General features: G+C 41.2%; 1 protein-coding gene and 2 long non-coding RNA genes across 4 annotated transcripts in view; 2 read left to right on the top strand and 1 right to left on the bottom strand.

Moving 5' to 3' along the window:
• The first annotated feature begins 346 nt into the window (after window positions 1-346).
• The window catches only part of LOC309364956 (pantothenate kinase 3), a 31,400-nt gene continuing 8,762 nt past the window's right edge, over window positions 347-22,984 (top strand). The window contains exons 1-7 of one of the 2 annotated variants that reach the window (XM_081903005.1): window positions 352-966; window positions 6,025-6,377; window positions 7,598-7,851; window positions 8,568-8,744; window positions 9,654-9,777; window positions 11,659-11,784; window positions 13,030-14,154. In XM_081903005.1, the coding sequence (XP_081759131.1) occupies window positions 939-966; window positions 6,025-6,377; window positions 7,598-7,851; window positions 8,568-8,744; window positions 9,654-9,777; window positions 11,659-11,784; window positions 13,030-13,080 (1,113 nt within the window). In that variant the 5' untranslated portion in view covers window positions 352-938 and the 3' untranslated portion in view covers window positions 13,081-14,154. Of the gene's footprint in view, window positions 967-6,024; window positions 6,378-7,597; window positions 7,852-8,567; window positions 8,745-9,653; window positions 9,778-11,658; window positions 11,785-13,029; window positions 14,155-22,984 lie in introns of those variants that run through there. The other variant, XM_081903004.1, reaches the window with a different exon arrangement.
• On the top strand, window positions 18,338-21,021 carry LOC309365295. The gene is made up of 2 exons (XR_014165975.1): window positions 18,338-18,889; window positions 18,933-21,021. It is a non-coding gene; the product is annotated as an uncharacterized lncRNA (long non-coding RNA).
• LOC309365493 overlaps window positions 20,712-22,984 on the bottom strand; it is a 78,506-nt gene continuing 76,233 nt past the window's right edge. Inside the window, exon 2 of the long non-coding RNA XR_014166200.1 lies at window positions 20,712-22,175. This is a non-coding gene — a long non-coding RNA (uncharacterized lncRNA). The remainder of the gene's footprint in view (window positions 22,176-22,984) is intronic.

The raw sequence follows: 22,984 nt of genomic DNA, 5'->3' as shown, positions 1-22,984 counted from the left end.
AGGGGAGGTGGAGCAGGGAAATCCTCGCTTGCCATTGGCTGGTTCGCTGTGGGGTGAGTGGCGTGTTTCTTGCGGCGAAGGTAAAAGCGAGGGTGGGAGGGGGAGTTGTAGGGAGCGTTCCACCGATCCCGCTTTACGCTGTGGGGGGGAAAAAAGCCTCCGCGAGAAAATGGCCTCCCTTTCCGACCCTCGGAACTACGAAAGCTCCCGGCATGCTTAGCGAGCGCAGAGTGGCCCAGGAGCGGGAGGGACCTCGCGGTGCGCTCTGGGAGGCGTAGGCCGGAGAAGTTCGGAGCCACCGACCCCGCCTCCTTTCTCCTTTCCCAGCTGCCCTTGCGCGGGTCCCGTGCCTCGGGTGGAGGGAGAGGGAGGAGGAGGCGGGCGGCGTTGTGGCATCGTCAGCGCGGCCCTCTCCGGAGCCTCCGGAGCCCCAGCCCCACCCACCGCCCGGCGGCCGGCCGTTGCTTTATGTTAGCGGGCGTCTAGTGAAGGGGAGGAGGTGGGGGGGCGGCGGCGGCGGCCGGTGAAGTGGCGGTGGTGCCGAGTGTGTGGGTGGGGCTGGCGCGGCGGCGGCGGGTCCCGCCTCCTCCTCTTTCTCCCTGAGGGGCCACCCAGCGGCAGCGCAGCCCCATGAGCCGCTCGCGGGAAGGGCGTTAACAACCCCGCCGGCCCCGCCTGGCCTCCCCCCGGGTCCCCTCAGCCGAGCGAGCGTCGGCCTCCTCCTCCTCCTCCCTCCTCTCGCCTTCCCCTCCCCGCCCTCGGAGCGCCTCCTGTCAGGCCGGCGCGCGCCCTCGCCTCTCTCCGGAGAGCGTAACATCGAGCCGCCAGCCCCGCCGCCGCCGCCTCTCCTCTTCCTCCGGGGGCATCACCCAAGGCACGGGAAGCCCGCGACGGGGCTCGAGCGGAGGTGCCGCCGCCGGGAGCGCCGCGGCGGAGTCATGAAGATCAAAGATGCCAAGAAGCCGTGTAAGATTTCCCTCTTCCTGCCAACCCCTCCTTCCCTTCTCTTCTCCGGGGCTTGAGCAGGTGTCGGCTCGCTTTTTAAAACGAAAAGCCGGGGGTGGTCAAACCAGGGGGGGAAGTGCCACGCCGCTTTGCTTGGCAAAAATAAGCCAGTCGGTGTTGGGTTTTGCACCTGTGGTGTTTTGGTAGCCAGAGGCACATGCTTGGGTTGAGATTGGTAGAAGGAGCGGGGAGCCAATGCGGTGAAGTTTGCTTTTCCGTTATTGTTAAGAACTTGACTGGGTTTCAGTGAGTAGTAAGGGATGGCTGTGTCCGCACCACATTTACACATTATGCATTTTCTCTGTAGGAAACACTCCAGTCTATCAAAATGTGGAAATGATGTGCAGGTTGTCCTGTCTGATACCTGCACACATTTCTGTTTTGTTTTGTGTTCACGTGGTGTGTGTGCTAGGAAACTGCCATCAAATAGTGTTCCAGTGAATTGGGTCTGTATATGATGCTGTCTCTGACCTATGTGCTTTTGTCATACTTTCCCTACAGTAGTCCTCTTTAAAATATGATGTGATGTTTGAACTGCTACATAGTTATTTGGTACATTTCCCTCCTACTCTGCCTAAATATCAATACTCTGCCCTCAGGCCAATGGCCAACAGCCAATTTAAAATATATGTCACAAAAGTGATTGGCAGGGAAGAGGAAAGAAAGCCAACTCAGGCACTGGTTCCAAAGCTCTTGTTAGCTGGAATGGTAAGAGCACAGGAAGAGGTCTCAATAAAGGCCCTGGGGTGGCCCTGCTTTCATTCTCTCCCTCTGTTGCAGCTTGAGGAAATAGTAAATTAAAGTTTACATGTTTTCAGTGGGTGTGTGATTGTGAAAATTGGAAACAGATTTTTTCATAGAAGATCATTTTTTAATATTGTGAATTATTTTAGTTGCTTAATATATTATTTCATATAGTCCTATAAGGAACTTTAATAATACAAATCTTCTCAGTGACATCGCAGTAGAAGCTAGGATTAAGTTCCTGTGCAGTTATTAGCACATTCCTGTTTAAGTCATACTGTGACAGACTTTGGGGAGCACTTAAAAAACAACAACAAATAAGCTGTTCAGTCACACGCATGCATTCTTGGAAGTAAGTCCCACTTGTGTTATTCCTGACATAGGGATACATAGGACTGCAGTCTAACAAGCAATGAATTTTCTTAAAGCCACGCTGGACTTACCGGTAGTTTAACAAAGGAGTGTTTTACCCACCTACCCTTTTTACCTTTTGCCCTGAATGGCATGTGCAGTAGGGCCCCAAGGGTAGGCAATTGGTTCCTTTTAATTTTGATACATGTTTTCTAAGAAACTGCTGTTTTTTAAATAGTGGCATGAGAGAAGTATAAGAAATTACATTTTAGGAACATGTGATTGCATTTACCAGTGTTTTATAATAATATATAGGAGATAGTCAACTGTAAACACTACCAAAATAAAAGATAGTCTTGCAAAATTCTTGCAGATGTGGCATATGCCTCTTGCCCTTTGATCCTGGAAGGAAAATACTGTAGGAGTCTGGAATTTAAACTGGATAACTTAGTAAAATGGGAAATTGTATCCAGTAAACTTAATAGAAGCAGACTCTTTCTAAATAGTTGCAAGAGCTTTCTTATACAAATCTTACTCTTTGGTTTTTTTTTCTTTGCTAACTGAACTTATACAATGTTTGTTTCTCAAATGTCCAGTGTCACATTAATGAATAAAAAAAAAAAGCTCCAAGAAAGTGCCAACTGCCATGGTGACTTTGCACAAAAGGGAGGTTAAATGTTAATTGTCACTCACTCTTTCTGTTGTTCCTTTTGACAATTACTCTACTCATAAAATGCTTTCCAGCAGATTTATAGACCACTGGTAAGCAGCTCATACTTTTGTTCATGGTTATATGTGAACATAGTTAGGTTTACACTTTCCTGCATTCTGAGTGTTGTAACAAAAGTTGAGGGGGCTGTGCTCCAAAGTAAGCAACAAAACACACCAAATGTTTAATAAGAACAACAAGAACAATTCATTTAACATTTATAGGAATGCATCTTGAACTTATTTTTATTTCTGTAAGCATACATTTCCTGCCTGACAAATTATTTAAGCACAGGTAAGGTAAAAAAGGGACGCGGGTGGCGCTGTGGGTTAAACCAAAGAGCCTAGGACTTGCCGATCAGAAGGTCGGTGGTTCGAATCCCCACAATGGGGTGAGCTCCTGTTGCTCGGTCCCTGCTCCTGCCAACCTAGCAGTTCGAAAGCATGTCAAAGTGCCAGTACCGGCAGGAAGGTAAACGACATTTTGGTTCGCTGTTCCGGTTCGCCAGAAGCGGCTTAGTCATGCTGGCCACATGACCCGGAAGCTGTACGAGATGACCCAGCAAAGCGAGAGGAGCACTGCAACCCCAGAGTCGGCCACGACTGGACCTAATGGTCAGGGGTCCCTTTGCCTTTAAGGTAAAAAAAAAAAGGTAATGTCAAAGACCCCTGGACAGTTAAGTCCAGTCAAAGGTGACAATGGGGTTCAGCGCTCATCTCACTTCAGGCCAAGGGAGCTGGTGTTTGTCAACAGACAGCTTTCCAAGTCATGTGGCCAGCATGACTAAACCACTTATGGCGCAACAGAACACCATGACGGAAGCCAGAGCGCACGGAAACGCCATTTATTTAAACGCAGACGTATACCTGGCAGATAGCTCAATTCTGTACATGTCCCATTTAGTTTAGTAAGTCTTGCTGCCTAGTAAGTACTTAGAATTGCCACATAAGTAATCTAACATCAGGCAGCCATGTCTGAGTTGCCAGTGAAGATTTTACTACATTTCCTGTGACATTTGTCTAGATTCATAATCCTTGTCTCAAAAGACTTAACCACTGCTTAGCACTTGCTTGGCTATTACACACTTTGCATATGTAGAAATAATCACCTAATGTTACATATGAATTTGTATTCTTCAAATTAAGCCTATGCTCATATTCCTGTGAGCACAGCTGCACGACAGAAATAATTTCTGGTTCCACCAGATTTGCAGGTGCTGCTTTCCATTAGCTGACGTTTTTGCTCACTAAGAAGCAGTGGGTTGTATCTGATGGTGACATTAGGCAGTGTCAGCATTCCATAAAACCCACTGCTCTCTAGTGGCAATATATGCTAAATGTGGCACCTCTTCTGATTGGGTATGTCTGGAAACCTGATTTTCAACAGTTCTCCTACTCGCCCTGAAAACCTGCTTACGTGGGTTGCAGAATACTCCACAACAATAGGGTAATGGCGCAGAGAGCTACCATAAGTAGCAGGGATGCTGGCTGTTTCTGATAATTCCGCCCTAGGATACAACCCATGTGGTTGGTCATTCTGAAGTTAGACCCATTGAAATGACCCTCACTAACTTAGGCCCATTCATTTCAATGGTTCTATTATTGAGTACAGTTTAATTGGCTACAACTCATAGGCTTGTATCCAATGTCATACTAAGTAACTGTCCCAACAGCACAAGAATTTACACTTGCGCAGGGGGACTTTCCCTCTTCTCTGTGCCCCTGCCCTCCCCAGATCTATTCTGGAGCATTGGTGGAACCCCCAGAAGAGATGTAAGGGATGTGTTGGGCAAGGAGAGTGGGAGATGGCTACTTAGAGTTACAGTGGGTGCAAGCCATAGTCTGTAAACACTGGCATGTTGAAATTTCCCTTTTCTGCTTTACTGCATGCATGCAGCTGTGTTTCATAAAGAATTTTCCAGTGTATGGACTAAACTTCCTGAATTGCTTCATTGATGACAGTGGGGAGAATGCTAAAGAAGACTCGATACCCTAAATTGAGCGTCATGAGGTCTCGACCCATGATAAATCTAGTACAAAAGTCTTTTGCAAAAAAGAGTTTCATACATTGTTGGCATCTGTAACGCAACCTTTGTGAGGAAACTGCTACCACAGCTTCCCCACTGCTGTTCTGAAGAAAATACTTCAAAGAAAACCGCCTTCATGTCTCATAAGACATGCCTTCATGTCTCATAAGCAGCTATTTTATAAAAAGATATTGCCCACCCACAAAACATTAATATGGACTTAATAACTAACCACAAGTAAATGTGAGTGTTCATCTTTATGGCTAAAAGTTATAGCTATCTTGTTGTCAGGAACAACCAAGGTTCAAAGATTACTGGATGTCCTTAGTCAATCTTTTATTATCCAATGCTGAAGAGTTATAAACAAGTTGCTTATGTCCAAGTACTTTAAGGGAGCAGGGATTGCAGTTTTATAATTGCAAGGTGAGGAGGAAGCTACCTAAAGGGTTTCTGAAAAATCTTCCAAGTGGGAAGTATGTTGAAGTAATGGTTAAGCCTATACAATATAGGGATATATATTAATATATATTAAATTGCATATTTACATAACTGTTCTCAGAAGGACAGTTCAATGGGACTTGCTTCCAAGTAAGTGTGTGTAAGATTGAAAATAGTAGCTTTTCAGGGACCTATAAATGTTTGGATTGACATAGCAGCAGATTATTTAACCTTATGGATGCTATTCTTAGAAGTCGTCGTCCCCCCCCCCACCAGTCCTTATAAAGAATTCACATTTCTGTTTACTACATAGTAGGGTTAAGAGCAAAGTTATCTTATTTACTTGACTTCTGTTCTGCCTTTCTAAAAAAGAAATCAGCATGATTTACAAACATTTTGACTCACAAAGTAAATCAGCTGTGAAAAGAGTGTTTTTCACTCTTTTCACATCTGGAAAAGTCTACTTTCCAAGTGGTATAATTCAATTTTTAAGAAATCCATGTTTGGATTGTGATTAGCCTTTCGGTTGTTTGTAGCATGCAGTTGGTCTGTCATTACTGGCTCAAATGTGCTAACAAAAGAGGATACATAGGAGTGATCTGTTCCACATTTCTTATGATGTCAAGCAGTTTTTGCTACTTGCTTAGAAAGACAGAAGAGAGACTGTTAAGGTGCTGGCAACCGAGAAGATGTTCATTCTCAATTTTCATATGCATATGATTCTCTAACAAGTAACTTTGTTTCACCACAGCTTTCCCATGGTTTGGTATGGACATTGGAGGAACCCTCGTGAAACTTGCATATTTTGAACCTATCGATATCACTGCAGAAGAAGAGCAGGAAGAAGTTGAAAGCTTGAAAAGTATTCGCAAATATTTGACATCAAACGTAGCCTATGGGTCCACTGGTATCCGGGATGTCCACCTTGAACTCAAGGACTTGATACTTTTTGGGCGAAAGGGAAACTTGCACTTTATCCGATTCCCAACCCATGATCTGCCTACTTTTATTCAAATGGGAAGAAGTAAAAACTTCTCAACGCTGCATACGGTGCTCTGTGCCACTGGCGGTGGTGCCTATAAGTTTGAAGAAGATTTTCGCACAGTAGGTAGTTCTGTTGCATCCTCTGTTACATAATCTGTTCTTGAAGTACATTATAGTCTGTGGTGATTAAGTAATAAGTCTCTGAAAGCATTGCCGTTGCTATCATAGGCAAAGATCTGATGGGTCAGGATACTTCTGAATTGGTACTTTGGACCTGTTTGTGTAAGATCTTTGCATGCATGGCAGTGACAACACGCTGGAAACAATTTTTGTCCTACCTCTACATCTGCTTTCAAAATAGTCCTTTGTTTTCCTCATAACTGCATTAATAACGGCATTAATTCAGAATCAGTTACTAACAAGCTCCTCTTCCTCTGATATAGACCAGAAAGTTGTGCTATATCATGGACAAAATTGGAGCACATAGATTTTTCGCCTTTGCACTGTTGACAGTTAGCATTCTTCTCTCGTTTTCCTTTGATAGGAGCCCCCAGAACCCAATATTTGTATGCACTGTTGTAAAACAACCAGAAATGTTTTGCATACTTGGGATTTTTTTCAGTCCTGGGTGCATGTAATATGTGGGCCACACTTCCTTGCTATGTCTTGTCTATTCTCATAAATTGCCTACTTCTGTCTGTAGACATCTAACCCCTTAAGAACAATGACTCTACCATTTTTATAAAAGAATTAAGGTCAGTCCTTTCCTGGGTAGTTCTGGAATAGCAGTGAAGATTATACTTAAATAGTGGATGTATGATGACTTCCTTTCTCATCCAATCTTTTGACAGTGAGTGTAGGTGGAGTTAGCCGAGTCTTAAAGTTTTATTTAAAGTGTTGTCAAAAATGGTCTGCAAGTAGAAATCGAGTGCATGTAGCCTGCAAAAGAGTTCTGTGGGCCTTGCATTTTCTTAATTCACAATGCCTCATCCTTTGATTTGGATTAAAAAAAACGACAAAAGAGAGAAAACGAGTTTGAGAAGCTAATTTTGAGAAGCTGTTTTGAAATATTCATGGGAAATGAAAACTACTGTTAATATATATGCCAGAAATAGAGAAGCTGATGAAAGTCTAGGAGTTTTGTGGGTTTCTTACTACTTACTGGCTTGATTATTTTGAAAATGCTGGTATGTTATCATTCTAAAGACACAATAACTAATTCATCTGCTTGTGTAGCAACTGTAGTTTTTTATAACCTGCATCTGAGTGAATTTGTCTTAAGCTGATACCATTTTGTGATGAGAAGAAGCCATAATAATGTCTCTTTTGCAATTTTGCAGATTGGAGACCTCCAGCTGCACAAACTGGATGAACTTGACTGCCTTGTCAAAGGCTTGCTGTACATAGATTCTGTCAGTTTTAATGGCCAGGCAGAGTGCTACTATTTTGAAAACGCATCAGAACCTGAAAGATGCCAAAAGATGCCTTTTAACCTGGATGATCCATACCCGTTGCTGGTTGTAAACATTGGTTCAGGAGTCAGTATTTTAGCTGTCCATTCCAGAGACAACTATAAGAGAGTAACTGGAACAAGGTAGAGAATTTAAAGAATGCCAGAACAAGCTATTAAATGAAATGATAAATCTGTGTTCATGGGTCTCTTTCAAATGCATACACATCATTGAAGAAATTGCCATTCATATTTCTATTTTGCAGTGTGTTTAGCTTTCCTGTCTTAAGAGTTACATTTTCATTTTTTGGTTAACCATCTTCACAAAATAACTTAACATTTTTTATTATATTATAGGCAGCTTGGTAAAAAAAATGGAATATTTTTTAAAAGAAAGGAAGAAAATACCAGGATTTGGGAAGATTTATTCTGTTTTTATTAGGACTATCCAGCTGCTGATGGCTCTTGCTACAGTCACAATTACAATAACTTACTCCTAGTTGACAGGATATTTGTGGTTACCCTAAACATCATTTCAGCTTCCTTGGCTGGGAGAGGCACCTCAAAAGATAAATGCTTGAGTTGGGTTCCATAATAATTGTTTTGGTTGGTGTTGCTGTTCCTGATTTTTTTAATACTGCCCACCAAGAACTTTCATGATATGGTGGGCAACAACTAAAAATGAACAGCTCATTGTTCACTAGGAATGTGTTTTGCCTAAGTCCTTATGTAGATTGTAGTCAGTTGAACTTATTCAGTTTATTTCATGAGTTGCACAGGTAAGATGTCTAGAATTAAAATTGTTAATTTTAAATATGTGATTTACAAGCCAATGTGTTTTCTTTCTTTTTTCACACCAGCCTAGGTGGTGGGACCTTTCTTGGCTTGTGCAGCTTGCTGACTGGATGTGAAAGTTTCGAAGAAGCTCTAGAAATGGCATCTAAAGGGGAAAGTACACATGCCGACAAGCTAGTCCGGGATATTTATGGAGGAGATTATGAACGGTTTGGCTTGCCAGGGTGGGCAGTGGCATCTAGGTAGGTGTTGTAGGAGAGTACACAGCACCATAAAAATTTTTGCTGGATTTAAGAGGCCTTTAAAAAGATGGGTTGTTCCAATGTTAGTCATACGCTGAAAACAGCTGACATGACTAACTTAGGACCATTGATTTAATTGAGTAGAACTTAATTGGCTACAACCCATTGATTTTTAATTAGAACACCTAATAAGGAATTTAAAAATGTGATTTGTTTACTTAATCTATTTATTTACAGATGCATAAGAGGAAACACAAATTGTATCCAACTTAGTATTTGCCACTTGGAGAACAGAGCTTCCCTGCCCCACCTCCAGATTTATTCTGTGCACTGCACACAGTGGTTTAGTTAGGTTAAAGTATTGATACTTAAATTTTAGCCTACGTACATTGATGCAGTGAAACCAATTTAAGACACCCATATGGTGCATGCCTGTAGTGCATGAGCTTCCAAAATATGGCTCATGCCTGCATAATAACAAAGAATTAAACTAGGCAGTTGTGTCTGGTTTGTACTCTTTGTTCTAATTACACATGAGACACATCCTGTTCGGTAGCTAATCTGCCAACCTCAAGCCATCGAAACGGAAAGTGGTGTCTGCTAACACAATGCAGTTGGACTTGGCCTTAAACACTGTTGCTCTTTCCTCGCAGTTTGACCTGAGTCCTTCAACTCTTGGAGCGATGAAAGGCTGCCTAGGTTCTTCTGGGAAAGGTGAAGGGCCTTGGGCAGTCAGCAAGCACAGTTGTATATTATTAGCCGTGTTTCTGCACTTAGAATCATAGAGTTGGAAGAGACCACAACTTGTCAGCCCCAGCAAGAGATCCGTGCCTAAGTGAAAGAAAGACCAGCATAGAAATTATATTTTTAACAGAAGATTATCTAACGTTATGGCATCTCTCTTTCTAGCTTCGGGAATATGATCTACAAGGAAAAGCGGGAATCTGTTAGTAAGGAAGACCTGGCTAGAGCTACCCTGGTTACTATCACCAATAATATCGGTTCTATAGCACGGATGTGTGCTGTAAATGAGGTAAGCTTTGCTGGGCAGGAACAGCAGAGACTGCAATGCATTTAAAATCCAGATTGGAATAGTGTGAAAACTAACAGGCTCTTTCTCTCACAAATCAGAGGTGGCTGTTCAGGATCTGCCTTTTTCTCTGTTTGGAGATTTAAGTTGATAAGCACTATTTAAATCAAAAGTCTTCAGGTCTTTGAACATTTTATTATAAGCTTTTATTTTTATAATAAGGCTTAAATATAAAATATGTACCTTACTGAGTTCTTCTTCCTTTTTTTGTGAGAACACACTTCTGTCTTTGCTGCTATCTGAAACATCCCATCTGTTTCAGATGCAAACTTGTGGAAATACGGAAGAGCAGTTGCTCATCTGGAATATTGCTTGCTGCCTTCGGCTTCTTTACAGTGCTGCCTTGTTGCATATGGATCAAGCAGCATTGTACAGGGCTATGAAGGCACAAAGTGCAGCTTCTGTCAGTAGTGGCTTGGTTCAATTGTATTATGCTTGCTTGATCCAAATAAGAATTTGTTCTTCTCGCCTAGGATGAAGAATATAGTGGCATATACAAATCAACCCGTTTAAGTTGCCAATACCTGTTGCTGTGGTATACGTTAGCTAGCCTGGACCTTGCTTACAACTTCAAATGACTTTGGTTGACCATTGTTCCCTTGCATTCACATAGCTACCATGTTACACTGATAACAATTATATAAAATGCCTAGAAGAGCGACTCTATCATTCTATGAATCTTATGTGTTCTTTTCCCCCCCATGCATAGCTCAGTTGATTAGAGTGTGGTGCTGATAATGCCAGGGTTGCAGGTTTGATCCCTGTATGGGACAGGTGCATATTTGGGTTGGACTAGATGATCCTCAGGGTCCCCTTCCAGCTCTATGATGGTACAGAGGTACCAGATTGAAAACGAGCTAGATGAGATGTTGGAAGCTTGGGCAAATAAAATGGTCTTTGCTTTGTGCTGGAGGAACATCAGGTTTGGTGCTAGCTGAGCCTCCCTGGAAAGGAAAAGTCCACAAGCAAAACTGTATGAAAATCCACCTTTTTCGGTTGCCACTTACCTAACATCAAAAGGTGGGGGAGTAGGTGCTGATGAGCTTAACATTGGATGGGCTTGGGGTCAGAAGTCATGTGATATTCAGGTTCCACACTTGATCCAGACTTGTACCAGCTGAACGGAGTTCCACTTCAGACCACCCTTAGTGACAGAAGGTGGGGTAGGCAACTTGAACCAATTTGCCCCTGCAACCCCTTGTCCCTACTGAAAATATGCAGGGGGGTGGTCTTCCAGAAAGAGGGTTTGCGGGAGCGGGGAGGTCGAATTAGTGAATGTAGCCTTTCCCCCAGCGCAGCCTTTCTTAACCTGTGGGTCCCCAGATGTTGTTGAACTACAACTCCCATCATCCCTAGCTAGCAAGGCCAGAGTTCAGGGATGATGGGAGTTGCAGTCCAACAACATCTGGGGACCCACAGGTTGAGAACCGCTGCCCCAGCAGGATCTATACATTCACAGAAGGAGATATCTGGCCCCAACTTTCTGGCAATTTACGCAATGCTTAATGCATAAATTTATTTATAGTTTATGGGTTTTTGAAGCACACATAACTTTACAAACTGTCCAGGATTGGAGTGTGGTTAAATTAAGTATCTAAATGTTACCTAAATGTTAGTTATACAAATTTTGTTAATGTTAATTGACTCCACGAGCATTTTCACACTTAACTGGGAATAAACCCAGCGGGACTTACTCATGAATTCATGCATAGAATTCATTCATACATAGGATTGTGCTGCTAGTCATTCTTGCCTCCCAGTGAAAACTTGTGTTGCTTTTGATTATATCCCACTGAGGAAACTCTTGTTGTTGTTTTTCTTTAGAAGATAAACCGTGTTGTCTTTGTTGGTAACTTTTTACGTGTGAATACGTTGTCGATGAAGCTTTTGGCATATGCACTGGATTACTGGTCCAAAGGCCAGTTGAAGGCTTTGTTCCTAGAACATGAGGTATGTATGACCACAGCTATTGAATATAGAACCAGACAACCTTTATCTTCCAGTACAAATGCCATAATTTTAAATTTATTTGTAATGGTTTTCTTCAGTCGTGATTTGGAAGATGTGTAGCTCTAGAAATGTTTTTTCCCCCCACCTGAGTTGTTGGAAGGTAAGAGAGATTGTATGCCATGAACCGTTTTGGGGAAGCAGGATTACATTTTAAAGAAAAATACTGTTCCTGAATAGGACAGACGGTTGCATTCCTGGGTTTTTCTTTGAATTTCTCCATTCACTTTTATGTTTTGGTTAATGAACTGAATGCGCATAATGGGTGCAATCCAGCCAAAGCTGATCACTTTAAAGCATGACTGGTGTCAATAGGAGAGCTTGAAATCTCTTCCATTGACATTACTGGTGCGTAGAAATGATTTGCTGGATTGTCCCCCAAGTATTTCAGTTATCTGGGAAAAACAAACAAGTACCTTAATGAAAGTATTGGAGTAGTAAATGGCATGGTTGTACCTACACGTGTTAATCTTTCAGAAATAATAAATCTTGGATTGCTGTCTTACTTGTCAGGTACCGTAGGAGTGCTTGACAGTCACGAGTTAGTGCCTTTGCAGCTCAGATACTGCATTTTCAGTCAATTCTCCCCTCTCCTCACTAGAGCTTCAAAATTAGCAGTTGTCAGGCTCCCTCTTTGCCTCAATAATTACCACCAGACAAAGCTCTCCCCATGACTTACTTGCCCATGCACGATTTTCTCCAAAACTACAGTGGAGAGTAGGGATGTTTAGGCAATTTTGAGAAGGCTGTCTGATCCAGCTCAATGCAGTGCTATAGAAAGTATGCTCAATAGTATGTTTCCCTCCTTTTTAGCCTTTGTTCCTCACTCTTTAAGTTGCAGGGAGGTAAACAATATGCTGTGCACACGCCCCATAATCGTATCTTGTGGGCAAAGCTGAGAAGGTTGTTCATGGGGCAATGTTCCAGCTGCCATTCACAGGCTGGGAAAGGGAGAGAAGGGAGCAAAACATAGGTGGGGTCAGTGCAAAGGCTATAGAAGTTAGTTTATCCAGAGTATTATCAGTAGATTGACTATACTGTGGCTGTATTTCTCCTTCCTAATTTGTCCAGGTATCCATTAGGAAAAGGCAAGAGATTTTTGTCATGTGCTTCTGCCTGTTTTGAAAAAGGCCAACTTTAATGTGGTAGTCAAAACTTGAATTGTGAAAAATCTTCTTTCAAATACAGGGATACTTTGGAGCAGTTGGTGCCCTCCTTGGATTGCCAAATTTCAGCTGAAGTGCAAAGCATCACAAAACTGAATTATTTCCTACCTTTCTGGCATTATTACAACACTGTTTTATATCAACTGGAACCAAAGGGCCGCTGTCTTGCTATAAATGTCTTTAATTGTAAGAATGATGAACTGTCTCACTGAGGCAGAGTTTGAAGCCTAGGTGTTTCTTTCAGAAGCACCTGGTGATTTCCTTGTTTAAGGCAACCTCTAACACACGCTGAGAGTTCAGTATGCACTACAGCCTCTGAGAAATGAGCCTAGAAATCAGAATTGGAATATTATTCTTAGTTTAGCTGTCCGAATCCTGCAGCGCTGATCAAATTTTGCTCCAAAACCCCCCCTCCAGGCTATTAGCTTGCATCTAGTTGTGTCAGTCTTATAGCCTTGTGCTGAATGTTAATTTCCCATTGGGTCAGAAGACATTGACCCAGGGCCACAACCAAGTGCCATCTGCTAAAAATGAAGTTCTTTGATGCAAAGAGTTTTTTCCATCAGTGCAGAGAGATTACAGTGTGTTCAGACTTCCAGTATTAAGGTTTCGAGAAAATAAAAATGAAAATATCAGCAAAGACTTTGTACAATTGATTTAAGGTGAGTTAAACAACTAAATACACTTGTGTTTGGCTACCAACTGTATGGTCAGATTTTGTTAAGCTTTGCAGTATCCGAGTTCATTTGGTGGTTAAATGATAGCTGCCTGTGTTGGACGTTCTTCCACGTAGGATTTTCAAGCAAGCATTAAAGGGCTTCAGAAAATGGCCAATAGAAAAAGTCCATAGTTCAAAACCACCAAACTTTATTAAAAACTTGGCAGCTGGCGTGACTGAGATCAAAGTAGCGATAACATTTCAGTTCTTAACATTGACAGTTCTGGTGGGATGGCTTTTGTGCAATTCCTCAGTTTATATAAAAACACTGAAAAATTAACCCAGATGTCAATTTAGGGCAAGTATTAAGGCAGCTTTAGAGGTTGTACTGCACAAACTCAAAAGGTCCAGTGTTCATTGTACTCCTCATAAACCGTTCCAGATACTGCAACAGTGTGGCCTTGAAATAAACTCAACATACTGGGGCTACTCCTGTATTTTCACCGTCTGCTGTTTTCAGACTTGATTGTAAAAGTTTACAATAGTGGCATATTTGTAGATTGCTGCAGCAAAGCTTACCATAAGACCTCAGAAAAAGAAGAAATCGTCTCAGACAAGAAAATTTCTATGCAGAGAAATACATAATTGTATCTCGAGGAATATGCAGATATCCAATCCATGAATGAAGTTTTCTAGATGGAAATTTACCACTCCTACTAGAGCTCAAGCTTAGTGCTTGATTTACTTGATCAAGTTGATATTATTTTGGCACATCAATCCTTTATACAGCAATATCCATATGGAAAATGTATCTCTAGATATCTAGTGTGCATGGCTTTTCAATTTTTAAAATTCAATTCCATTTAACTACATTTCAGGGCTCATTGTCAGTAATTAGTGTTGATGTTGCTTGTGTTGACCTAAAACTGATTTCCCTTTCTTACGACTTAAAAATTGGTGATCTCTAGAGCAGTGTTTCCCAACCTTGTGCCTCCAGCTGTTTTTGAACTACAACTCCCATCATCCCTGACTAGCAAGACCAGTGGCAAGGGATGATGGGAATTGTAGTCCAAAAACAGCTGGAGGCCCAAGGTTGGGAAACACTGCTCTAGAGCAGTGTTTCCCAACCTTGTGCCTCCAGCTGTTTTTGAACTACAACTCCCATCATCCCTGACTAGCAAGACCAGTGGCAAGGGATGATGGGAACTGTAGTCCAAAAACAGCTGGAGGCACAAGGTTGGGAAACACTGCTCTAGAGCACGCAGCAGTGTCCAGAGATACATATTTTGTTGGTCTCATGCTGGAGAGAAAATACAGGCTGAGCCAAGTTTCTGGTTAAAGAGATGTTGTACTTGATTATTGTGACCCCATCTTTTTGAAAAAGAAAAGTATAACAAATAATTCACAAATGGTTACATGGCAGTAACGCTTTGCCTTTAAAAGATTATATATCTTGGCCTCATGTCTTAACCTAAGTGTTTCAGTTAAAGCGTATGCTCTTGGTTGCAATTTATATTTTTTAGTACATATCCTGGACTGTAAGAAAATCATCTAAAGTATCTCTTGCTCTGTATTGAGTGCCATTCAGAACTGAAGGTAACTGAAACAACTGGACAACTCTTCCATTTTATTCCTAGGCAAGTGCATTACAAGAGTTTTGCTCTAGAAGCAAGCAGGTTTGACGTGGTGGCCTAGTTGACACATCACATTAAATCGGAGTTTAAAACAAACTCTGGTTTAGTGTTCCCATGGTGCTCTTATTCTCCTGCTTCCATGCCATGGATGAATGAGCCAGAGTCTGGTGTGTCGTGTCCACCAAACTTTGGGTTCATGGTTTGTTTCCTCCACACTGCTTATGGTTTGTTTTAGAGGAAACAAACCCACGAGCCTTAGTTCAAATGGCCCAACTGTCTGCTGTATAGAAGCAGGGGAGGAGTGCTGTGGAAATGTCTGAGGAGTGTGCCGCCAGCACACTGCTCATTTATCTTAAAGCAAAAGTTTCTAATAAACTATGGCTTAGTGAAACAGCTCAGTATATCCCACTACAGGAAAATCATAGGTTTGAGAGAAACCCTGTAAATAAAAGCATCAGCAGTTTCTGTGCCACACAAGTCTGCATTTATTACATTAAAGCAAAATGCTTTCCCTGCCTTTTTAGATTTGTAGGAATAGAAGCTTCCAGTGTTTTGACTGTATGTCCTGGAAATGTTATAAATCCCCATCATTAATACATGGTTCATGTTGCTTAAATGGTCTCATTTAGCACAAAATGAAAAGACTGACCTCTTTTAACGTTAGCACTTAATACATAGGACTGCTAAAAACTTTATGGGGAGATAGAAAATTGCTGGTTAGGTAAAGCAAGAGGCTATTTCCTTATTTCTTTAAGGAAAGGAAGAGGGGTTCTGAATTTTTTGGCTCTTAAGTCTAGTTTTAAGTGTGCCTTAATGTATCGAGTTTCAACAAATTGGACAATAATATTTCTGGTTTTGGATATTATCTGTGGTCCTCTTAACACGGAATGGTGCCAATTCTACAATTGGCCCCTGTCAATCAAATGAAAAACTATAAAGCCAGGTGGGCCACTGGGTAGCTAGACCTTTTTTACTTATTTTTCTCACTGAACCTTCTCAATCATGTAATCCTTAGTGCGCTTTGGGGTGCAGTGCGATGTGTAGCCCTGGGTGCAATATAATACTAAAATAAGAGAACTTCATCCTGTTCAGAAGGCAACAATCTCTTAACAGGCCAAATCATTTTCAAGTTCAGTGATAGTACAATGCAATATCCATTCCTTGAAGATATTCTGTAGCATTTTCCTTCCCCAACCATTAAACTTGGTAATTAATTGGCCATGGGGAGGATTCATTCAACTAATGAATCTCATCAACAGAACTCCTGCACATGGGCTTTTGCTTGTGCAACAGGGCTTTCCCCACCCCAACCCCCCAAAATGGTGCTGTGGGTGATCAGGAGAACCCCAGGAACAGCCGGGGGGATCATTCTGTATGGTAAGCCGAAATGGCATAATGCGTTCCACCCCATATATTTTTCATTCCTTGCGTGTATTTCCGTGGACATTTTTAAAGCACCATTCCACTAAACCCACGAGGGAAGTATAAGGACCAGATCGCCTTTCTCGTTGCTTGCCAGTTGTGTTCTGCTTTGCGGTAGCTAATAAGCCACATGAATCTATTGGAAGGTAGGGAACCCATCAACCTCCAGATGTTGGACTACTCTCATCATCCCTGACCATTGGCCATGCTGGCTGGAACAGATAGGAGTTCAGAGTCCAACAATATCTGGCAGGCCACAGGTTCCCCAGCCCTGTGCTGTCTCTTTGCCATTGAAGTTGATTGTCTACAACCCTGCTAGATGTCACTGACCAAGCAGATTAAGGCTAATAACGCGTTCGTCCTTCTAATTGTACTGCTGCTTAAATAATGTAAGAGTAAATCCTGATTTGTTACTATTTGCAAATGCTGTGGACATTGTACCTTTCTTTCAGCATGCAGGGAATTCAGGCAACCGTTACTGCCAACATCCATTGAAATGACAAAACCTTAAGTATTTGACCGACGGCATGTGTGAATCCTAGCTACACCACTGAGCCAGTGTTCCTTAAATTCTTTGAGATATTCCTCTGGGCTGCCTCATGGATTGCTATTGAAAATAGGGATTAAGGATTTAGCACAAGGGTAGGCTACCTAAGGCCTGGGGGCCGGATGCGGCTGAATCGCCTTCTCAATCCGGCCCACGGACGGCCCGGGAATCTGTGTGTTTTTACATTAGAATGTGTCCTTTTATTTAAAATGCATCTCTGGGTTATTTGTGGGGCATAGGAATTTGTTCATTTCCCCCAAAAAAATATAGTCTGGCCCACCGTATGGTCTGAGGGACGGTGGACCGGCCCATGGCTGAAAAAGGTTGCTAATTTAGCATATTTAGTCCTCTAATGTGAAGTGGGTGCACATCTTCATCCCAACCCCAGTTATACCATATCCTGGTGCCAGTTGTGCACAGAATGGTGGAGTTATGATGGGGCAGGGGAGAAGGTTGTCACCCTGCCCATTACAGAATTAAAAGAAGCTACGTGCTAAATTTTTAGATGTCTGCTACTTTAATGTGTGAAGCAGCCCTTAAAATAGGTTTTGAATATTTTTCAAGTGCTCGTACCGAGATTAAAATTTCTATTGCTTAAGGATTCAAACATGGCTCATTCAACCTTCCAAATATTCATGCATTCATGCTCTGTAAATAGTGCATATATCAATAAAACTGAACTGAATGCGTTTAGGTTAAGTAAAAAATAATAATATAAATTTAGTGGTAGGTCAAAATGTATTTCTAATTGAGCCTTTCTACTGATAGGCCATGTTTGGCTGTCGGTTATACAGTGGTGCCCCGCAAGACGAATGCCTCGCAAAATGAAAAACGCGCAAGACGAAAGGGTTTTTAGGGTTTTTGCGTCGCTTCGCTAGACGAATTTCCCTATGGGCTTGCTTCGCAAGACAAAACGTCTTGCGAGTTCTTGCGAGTTTTTTTCCTTTTTCTTAAAGCCGCTAATAGCCGTTAAGCCGCTAATAGCCGTGCTTCGCAAGACGAAAAAACCGCAAGACGAAGAGACTTGAGGAACAGATTAATTTCGTCTTGCGAGGCATCACTGTAATTTCCAAAAGAGGATTCAGGGGTTGTGAACCTTAACGCACTGTGCCATTAAAAAGGGACACTCCTTTTCATTCTAATTCAAATGAAGTACAGTATAATAAACCTTAACCTTGCTGAGTTAAGACTATAAAACTTGGGAGATAAGAGAGCTGAAGATCAGATTGCTTACCTGCGCTAAATGGAAAGGCTAGAAAAAGCAGCGCAGGATTGAGGAGGCAGGTGAAAAACAAGATGCCTTAATTGAGAGGTGATAATCCACTTAAGTTTTCTTTCTACTATCATGCCTAGAATGCAGTGACTTGAGGTTTCCTAATTCCAAAAAGCAATGGCCATATTCCGAACTTTGGTAAAATTAGAAAGACATCTGCAGCAAACATTTTCCTTGGTCTACTTAACAATATTTCTCTCCCTCCCACACACCAAAAAGATGTTTTGAGACATGGCAAATGGTCAGGAAAATTGTGAGCATTTGTTTAACTCTGACGTTCGTGCAACTGATCAGCGTTCAGAAAGTTTGCCAAGTGTACATTGGACCACAAATCCTAACTCTACACAGGTCTCAAAGGTGCTCCATCTTTGAAGAGCACCTTTTTGCGCAGGAAATGGCAACATGAAAATAAGTTTGAAATGGATGCTTTTGGTATGCAGCACTGTAGAAAATAACTGGTCTCGTGCCGTAGGAAGGTCTAGGCCAGGCTTCCTCAAACTTGGCCCTCCAGATGTTTTTTGAGACTACATTTCCCATCATCCCTGACCACTGGTCCTGCTAGCTAGGGATCGTGGGAGTTGTAGGCCAAAAACCTCTGGAGAGCTGAGTTTGAGGACGCCTGGTTTAGGCAGTCATTTAGTATTTCTTGTCCTGTTCATTGTGATGGATAAAGTAGATTGATGGTACTTTAACCCATTGCTGCTTTGTTCTCATAGCAAATAATGGGCTACTTCAGTTTGGGAACATAATGCTAAACTCATTTTTTGTGAAAGAGTTGGAAGTGAGCTGTGGGCTTTTAAATTTCCCCCTCCCCATTATCTCTCCGGCTAAAACATCATAATCACCCACTTTCTGTTTTAAACTAATCTTAAATCTTTTGTGTCTCTAAATCAACCAGGGCAGGGAGAGTATTTCTGGTTAATTTAATCAACGGTTTGTTGACACACTGGGATCCTAAACCATGGTTTGATGTTGGTTTTGTTTCCATAAACCATACTTCAAAACTCTTCATTACCTTCCTAGGATGAGCTGGCTAATTTGCAGTTGTGCTGGAGGTCAGGGAAAGGGAGTGTAAACCCAGTACTTCTCTTTGAAGTATCACTAAGCCACAGGTAGCTGACCTTTGACCTGCTGGAGCAGTGTGGCCAATGGTTAGGGAATGATGGGAGTTGTAGTTCAGCATCTGGAGTGGCCACAGGTTACGCACCTCTATACTAAACCATTGTTCAGTACTACATTGGAAACAGGTCATGATGATGTTCCTTCATGGGAGGCTAGATGGTGGATCAAAGAAATGGTTTTTGCAATCAGAGTTTCAAGTCTGATAACTACTTTCCAGGCGGACAATTTATCAAAGTGTAATTATGTCTCCTGGACTAAACTCTCTTATAACTGGTCAACAGTTCATTAAAGCTGAGAGTACGTCATGAAATTTGTTTTTTATAACAGGCTGCAATTAATATATGCTTTACAGAATACGTCACTTTGTTTTCAAAATTTCAAAAAGCTGTTCCTAAGTTTGTGTGTTGATCGTCATAGCAATGTCCATTCAAATAATGTTATTTGATCTACATAGATCAAATGGCTGCATCTATTACTGTTTTTATTGTGAACACATTCCTAAAAAAATAATAATCCAATGTATTATGGGTAAAGTTCCTCCACAAGACGCTGACAAATAAATGTGGACAGAATTTCTTCTGTAATCGCAACAAATTTAAATATTATCTTCGGCTTTGGTTGTTAATACATTTCAAGCAATAGTTTCGAGTAACTGTACAGCTTGTTAGCTTAAGGTTCAATCATTACAAAAGGATTTTTTAAAGTTTTGTAGGTGGGGAAGTTTTAATATACAGTACATATTAATATTCACATTAATGGGAAATAGGGAATATTTCGTATTTTCCCATGTAATGGCAAAGTTGGCATTTTAACTCTGGTTTTGAATAGTCTAAAAGACCAAATTGTAATTGAAAAATACTTTTTGATTCCATTGCAGGCAAACATTCTGCCAGCTTATTGTGCATATAACACTTAACCATAACAGCCGTTCTCAAATAAGTTGCCTTACTTTGTTGCAGTGAATTTATTGTCTTTTTCTCTTGTTTACTGTTCTGACAATGATGTAAAAAATGTATGTCTTGCAAATGTTTCATTCATAGTTGCTAAATTATTTAATTTATTTTCATCATGGACGCTCTTCTGTGTCATTTTCATGCCACAATGGAAGCCTATACCGTAATCATTCCCATCGCCACTGTATAAAAATCCTCTGCTGCTTGCATGAGTAAATGTGAAAATTTAATTTTGTTGTTTGATGGGCACTTTTCATTTCCCCTTGTTCTACTACTGTTCTGTATGAATGAACAGAACTTTTACTTTTTTTTTCTAAATAAATACCAATGGTTGATTCTCTTCCCCCATACTTTTTAATTCCATGTACCCTTGCAAGCTGTCTTAATAAAGGGGTGAGAAACCTGTCTTGGATGCCTTTTTTATTTTATTAAATGCTGCTGAATTTCTGCATGGAAGATCCTACACTCATAACCGTATTCCTGTTAGTGGGTACATATCTCAGGAACTCACTGCATACTGCTTGGAAGGCTGTGGCTCATAGTTCTATCTTGGTTCAAGCCACACATTGAGATTCAGCCACATAAATGCCTTGGTTGACGCAAGCAGGGCCTGATTATTAAAGAGCAGAACTGCATCTCCCAGAATTCTTTGTGGGAAGCCACCAGCTTTAAATGTAGTTAAACGTAAGGGTGTGGTTGTGGCTTTGGGTTCCTCTTGGAACAAGTGATCTGGTCCTGGGTTGTAAGAAACGCCTCATGAAAAGCTGAAGAAGTGAAAACGCACCGGCAGAAAAATTAGCATAGTTTTAATTTTATCCATAAATAAGAACATTAAACATTATCTTCCGTATGCTACATGGCATTACTGTGCTTAAGCTCAATACAAATGTAAACATAGTATTAAAAAAATATTTCAAATGATAATAGCTCTAGGTAACACATTAGACAGTGTAGAAAATACATCTCAATATTTTAATAGTGCTTTAAACATTCTCCTTAGAAGAAAGTGCAAATGACGGTATTGCTATTCGGTACGTATGTTAACCCAGTGTCAAATTCATTAAAATAAAAAATCACAGCAAGTTAAGAAATTTATCCACAGCTACCTTGCCCAGGGTGAAAACTATTAGTAACTGAGCTTAAGGCTGCAATCGTATTCTTTATTTACCTAGAAGCCCCGCCCATTCATTCAATAGGACTTCTGAGTAGACAAATATAGGATTGCACAGCAAGTATTTATATTGCATCATAACATTGTTCAAGTACTATGAAAAGCTGATTATTCTATCACTGAAATACACATACATCCTTTAAACATGCCATAAACTAGCAGTGGACCTGTATGCAACTTAAGAGTAAAAAAAAAAAATACACTTTCCAAATGAGAAGTGTTTTGTGCAAAACAACCCTTTTGGAGCGACCCCCGACACCTGCGGCAAATTCTTGTTGAATTAAAACAAGGCCCCCAAACTTGTAAGTTTGTTTTGATTTGGTGTGTATATAGATATATATATATATTCACAACATATTTTTTCACAACATTTACAAGGGACTGGATTCTGCTCGTTACCTCAGAAGAGCACAATGGAACTTGCTTCTCTGTAAAATGGCTATAAAACTACAGCTTTGGCATTGCTGGCAGAGCGGGTTAGTAGCTTATTTCAGCAATCCATTCAAATCCATTTAATGTTAACAATAGTATGGAACACACTGTATTTTAGCTATTGCTCCCAGCTGTAAGGTTGATAAAAGCTGGTGAGGCAAGAGGCACGTTTTACCTACCACCTACTGAAGGAGAGGCTCCACAAATCAATTTAAAGTTCAGCTCCACAGACTGCCTCATTTTTCATATAGTAAAAACCTTTATTTAATTCAGGGGTGGGGAATCTCTGGCCTTCCAGATAATGTTGGGACTACAACTCCCATCCTCCCTGATCACTTGGGCTATGCTGGCTGGGCTGGGGCTGATAGAGTCATCCAACAGCAGACGTTTATTTTAAAAAACAGACTTTTAAAGTAAAAAGAACAAGATTAAAACCCCCTTTTTATTTGAGCATCCACTCAAAATTAGATGACAGTTGCAAAAGCATCCTAGTGTAGACACAAAAATGTAAACTGATTATTTTACATAAACTTTTATCTATTTTACATCTCGCAACTATTTTATATATGCTTCAAGACTTCACTGCTCATAATATTATACAGTAGTACCACATAATGTCACAGGTTAACATTAAGAGAGATCTACAATCAAAATCTACTGCAGGTCATTATCACACAAGTCCTCCTAGTTTAGAAAAATAAAGAGTGCCTGGATAACCCAGTCTTGAGAGGCACAATCCATTATTATTATTACCGTATTTTTCGC

The sequence above is a fragment of the Podarcis melisellensis genome (assembly GCF_964234715.1).
Source record: "Podarcis melisellensis genome assembly, chromosome: 2".
Lineage (NCBI taxonomy): Eukaryota > Metazoa > Chordata > Lepidosauria > Squamata > Lacertidae > Podarcis > Podarcis melisellensis.
This window is presented reverse-complemented; position numbering and strand designations above follow the sequence as displayed.